The sequence below is a fragment of the Mastomys coucha genome, unplaced genomic scaffold (genome assembly GCF_008632895.1).
Source record: "Mastomys coucha isolate ucsf_1 unplaced genomic scaffold, UCSF_Mcou_1 pScaffold7, whole genome shotgun sequence".
NCBI lineage: Eukaryota > Metazoa > Chordata > Mammalia > Rodentia > Muridae > Mastomys > Mastomys coucha.
Genome location: NW_022196913.1, coordinates 73,550,469 through 73,555,666, shown reverse-complemented (window position 1 = coordinate 73,555,666; position 5,198 = coordinate 73,550,469). Strand labels below are relative to the sequence as shown.

Sequence of the window (5,198 nt, the reverse complement as noted above, 5' to 3'; positions counted from 1 at the left end):
TCAGAAATCCGCCTGCCTCTGCCTCCCAAGTGCTGGGATTAAAGGCATGTGCTACCACTGCCTGGCTTATTTATTTATTTTATGTGTATGAGTACACTGTAGCTGTACAGATGGCCACTAGCTTGCTCTGGCCTGCTCGCTACGGCCGAATACACTGTAGCTGTCTTCAGACATGCCAGAAGAGGGCATCAGATCTCATTACGGATGGTTGTGAGCCAAAATGTGGTTGTCAGGATTTGAACTCAGGACCTTCGGAAGAGCAGTTAGTGCTCTTACCCTCTGAGCCATCTCACCAGCCCTGAAGCTTTCATTTTTCAGCAAGAGCCTATTACATACTAAACATTGTTAGGCACTGGAGCATGTAGTGAATGGATGCATATTACAGGCATTTAATAAATGTGGACTTTTTTTAATCTATAAGCACACATACACAGGCTTGTGTTATATCTAGAATTTAAAGACATTTTAAGCTGTACAGAGAGTATTGAATTATTTATCAGGCCTCTAAGATCACAAAGTTGAAATGCTGAGCATACAACAGTATTCGATTACCAGGGTATTGTCCCATGGAGGCTCTGAGGCAGTACACCTGTTGGTTGATTCAGTATGTGTTTCAAGCAATTCATGGTGCATACCAATCAATTTCCTATATACTCAACTTTGTTGGCAAGTATTTAACATTTTTTTCAGAACAACATTTATGCAAAGAAATCAACGATTAAAATAACAAGTTTAACTCATATGAATTGTTAATATAGTAATCAAATGCCTTCTAAATGAGAGAATGGGGGCTTATTCCCCCATTCTATTGATTAGATACATTTGCCATTCCTCCATTGAGTTACATTCCCTGGATGTGTGTGTGTGTGCTGAACCTTGTGCATACTGCTTACAAACTCTATCACTGAGCTACACTCACTCTAACTAGGGCTCTGCTTTTTAAGCCAGGACACCACTGAAAGCAGATGAGAGAAGCTGTGATAACATTATCTCCTTAAAACATCACTTTTTCATGTTTGTCATGAATTCTCATGAATTTTCATGGGTAAGGGCAAAAATCCGTCTGATTTTATAAAATGGGACATGAAACATGAAAACAATTTCTAACTGTACTGGCCTTTGAGGAGGTTGTTGGAGTGTGAGGGGTTCTGAACTCGTGGTAGAAGTGAGGTGGAGTCAGCAGACACTATGCTTTAAAATAGACTTTCCATGTCTTTATATTGTTGGTGACAAAGGGTTTGAATCATTTGCACATAGGGCTTTGAATTTTGTCTACGTCCTCACTTTCTGATTATCCAAGGAAGGTAGAAATCTCGATGCTCACAGCACAAATATAACAGGATTGCATTTCTCAGAAGGACATATTGGCTAAGTTCTGAAATATCATGAGTGATAATCTTGTGTTCTCTACCTGAAAACAAAACAACCAAACCCATTGCTTCTGCAAAGACTATAAGCTGCTTCAAAGAATGCATTTAACGTTATGCCCATGTCCAAAATGCTAGCAATTCATAATCTAAGAACTGCTGTACTGACTGGTGGGACTAAAACTCAGTCACTCTCTACTTCATTGCTCTGTCTATTCATTCTACAGTATTTCTCACTGTCAGAGAATGATTGTATGTGTTTACACTCCTCTCCAGCATCTGTGTACACTTACTGGACACAGATGATCAAAATGTGCTGGCTGAATTTCTTAACAATAATCAGTGATGGCCACCTTTCATCACACATAATATACCTCAAGAATATATAAATCGAAGCCGGGCGGTGGTGGCACACGCCTTTAATCCCAGCACTTGGGAGGCAGAGGCAGGCGGATTTCTGAGTTCGAGGCCAGCCTGGTCTACAGAGTGAGTTCCAGGACAGCCAGGGCTGTACAGAGAAACCCTGTCTCGAAAAAAAAAATACATAAATCGAGGCCAGGGGGAAGTGTTAGTGATCTCTCAAAACCTCAGGAGAAACCTATTATATCGAGGGAATGCTCATGGATGTTCTCCGCATTTTGTCATCTGGCAATGCAGAACCGTCCACAGGAGAGCAAAATGGAACTTTCAATGGGCATTTCTCACCTGCTTGGTGAAGGGGGACGTCAGAGCTAGTTTGGTTAGTAATTTAGCACCAAGAACCCTTGCTCCCACCAGGCAAGGCAGCACTCAGCTTTTGGCCCAGGCGTCCTGAGCAGGCACATATGGTGGGGGCACTGGGATGGGCACCCCTCAATCCCAACAGCGGACACAGCTCTCTGAGACACCCTTCCAGTTGCGCTCTCCTTCTGGGGGGAAGGAGCTCTCTCCCTGCTGGCAAGGCTGCACTCTCTGGATCTTGGGGCAGCCAACACACAGAATCCCTCAGCGTTGGTGCGGTGTGGGTCCCTTGCTCACCTCCGCTGCCGAACCTGCTGTTGTCGCCCGCCTTGTTGAGGGCGCTGCTGGAGCAGCCCATCGCTCAAAGCGCAGTCACCTGGCCCAGCCTCACCCGGGTGTCGATCGCCAGGCGTGGATGCAATGCTCACCGCAAACCTAGCGGCTGAAGTTTCTCCAACTAAGCGATCTTGCTTTCCCAAGAACTCAACGCGCACGCCTAGCGGAGCTCAGGCTAACAGGGTGCGCACCTGGAGGGGCAAGCGTGAGACTCACAGGTGGATAAAGCCGGAGACGGCAGAGAGCCAGACAGCTGGAGGACCAGCAAGCAAGAGAGAGCAGGGACAATTAAAGCCGAGGAACCAGCTGTACAGGAGGAGGAGGGCACCGGGAAGGGAAATGGGGAAAAGCTCCGGAGATGAGATGGTGGACAAGGGCGAAGTGCTGGGAGGGATAGTGTGAACAATGGTCCCTAAATAGCTGGGGGGTTGAGGGGGGGGTGGTGGAGAGGCGTCGGCTGCAGCCAGAGGCAATTGATTGGTAGACTAGATGTGCGGTGACAGCTTTATCCTCTTACATAACTCGAACACAGTTACCACAAGGAAGTTTAACAATGAATACCAAACTGCTAGACCTGCCCTCCACAGTCAGCTCCAAGCTCTTGGTGCATCCAGAGCTATTCCTATCACTCTGGTGTCCTGCTTCAGTTTTGTTTGCTTCCATCTGGAGCAGTTCCAATTAGTACTTATAATGTCCGTAACAATTTCTTCACACAGCAGTTAGACCTACATACACTGTATCTTACTTACCATGACATTAGTTCTGAGGGGAGAGTATGGTTCATTTTTACGTATCTACCAAGAGTATTTGAGAATGGGGGCAGGTGGGTGAAGTTCATACCTGAATGTCTAGTATGAGCAGGAGGCCCTCAACACTCCCCAGCTGTACTGAAGAGAACTGTAATGCAGGGTGCTCTTAAGCAGACATTCCATTTCATAATCGGATGACATCCACAAACAAAACAGGTGAGTAGGGAGCTGGAGAGATGGCTCAGTGGGTAAGAGCACTGACTGCTCTTCCAAAGGTCCTGAATTCAATTCCCACCAACCACATGGTGGCTCACAACTATCTGTAATGGGATCTGATGCCCTCTTTTGGTGTGTCTGAAGACAGCTACAATGTACTCATATAAAAATAAAATCTTAAGCTGGGCGGTGGTGGCACATGCCTTTAATCCCAGCACTTGGGAGGCAGAGGCAGGTGGATTTCTGAGTTCGAGGCCAGCCTGGTCTACAGAGTGAATTCCAGGACAGCCAGGGCTATACAGAGAAACCCTGTCTCGAAAAAAAAAAAAAACCCAAAAAACAAACAAACAAAAAAAAACCAAAAAACAAAAAAATCTTAAAAAACAAAAACAAAAGCCAGGTCAGCAAAGCACAGGATTAAAAAAAAAATGGGGGTGGGTGGGGTAGGGTGGCATTTTAAACAGCAATGCTACAATTTAAATTATACGAGCTATTTGTTAAAGTTCATTTTGTTAAAGTTCATTTAAAATTTACTATATTTACAAAACTGGATTAATAGAAGACAAATATCTGGATTTGTACCATCTTAAGTACTTTATGCCTAACTGTTTAAGCAAATAGTATGGTAACTGAACACTACTGTTTGGTCAAATCCACATTAAAATGGGCCGAAACAGTTGAATACCAATATTCAACAATATTGTAAAAATATACCAACAATAGTGTAAAAATACCTAATTTACAGGCCTGGTTCTATTCATACTTCTGTAATACATTAGCTGTAAAAATTTGAGAATAACAAGGTTACTGTCTCATAGGGTGTGCGTGTTGGCTAAGTAATATAAATGTTTTAGTTTCCGGCTTTTTCTTTTTTTTTTTTTTAAGATCAACTCAGAGATTGCCTGCTCCGGGTGGGATTATAGACATAGATCACCATGACCCGCATGGCTCATGGATGTTTTTAAGATTTTTAAGGGGAGGCAGGGTTGTTCTTCCCTCTCCTAATCTCCAGAGCAAAGTAACACACCGTACAGCTTACTTACTAACCTGGTTTTACTTTTTTATGCTTATATAAGTTTGGTGACGCAGGTGCTTGTGCGGTTAGGCAGAGGTCATAGGTCACTTTCTGGTGTGCTTACTCGGTAGTTGTCCACCTTACTTTTCACAGTATCTCTCACTGAGACCTGGAGCTGACAGGTTAGGCTAGGTTGGCTGGCTAGCTAGTCTCGGGGATCTGTTCCAGAAATGGAATTAAAGCGTGCACAACCATGCCAGACTTTGGGAGCTGGGGGTTGGCGGGGAGGTTTAGGCATAAAATTCAGGTCCTCACATTTGCAAGGCAAACACTTTACTGACTGAACAATCTCCACAGCCCCGGGCTTTTTTTTTTTTTTTTTTGGTGCTAGTGCGTAAATAGTAAAGGCTTTCAGTCCTCCCCCCCCTTGCATGCTACATTTATACAACGGTTCAAGTTTCGTAGCAAAATGATTTTAAAACTATTCGTATTGCGACTACTTCTTTACTTCTGTATCCGTTTGTGTGCATCCAAGCACAGGTCAGAGAACAACCTGCTGGAGTTGGCGCTCCCCTTTCCACCACGTGGGTGGAATTCATTCGTCGGCTTAGCGGCAAGCGCATTTATACCCGTTCAGCCACCTCACCGAGTTTAGATTTTTTTTTTTTTTAAATTGCAGTCCTTGTGCAAAGTCAGCTCCCAAGTACGCGGTATAAAACCGCCACAAAAGGTGTGTGTGTGTGAGATCTCCTACGGATCCGCAAGCAGGAAGATCAGCGGCGGGCGTGTGTGTGT

At 44.5% G+C, this 5,198-nt stretch overlaps 1 protein-coding gene across 1 annotated transcript in view; it reads right to left on the bottom strand.

The window, feature by feature from the left end:
• Erich5 (glutamate rich 5) overlaps positions 1–3,153 on the bottom strand; it is a 21,202-nt gene extending 18,049 nt beyond the window's left edge. Inside the window, exon 1 of the mRNA XM_031358922.1 lies at positions 2,385–3,153. Coding sequence (XP_031214782.1) covers positions 2,385–2,445 — 61 coding nt within the window. The 5' untranslated portion in view covers positions 2,446–3,153. The remainder of the gene's footprint in view (positions 1–2,384) is intronic.
• Between the last annotated feature and the right edge of the window lie 2,045 nt (positions 3,154–5,198).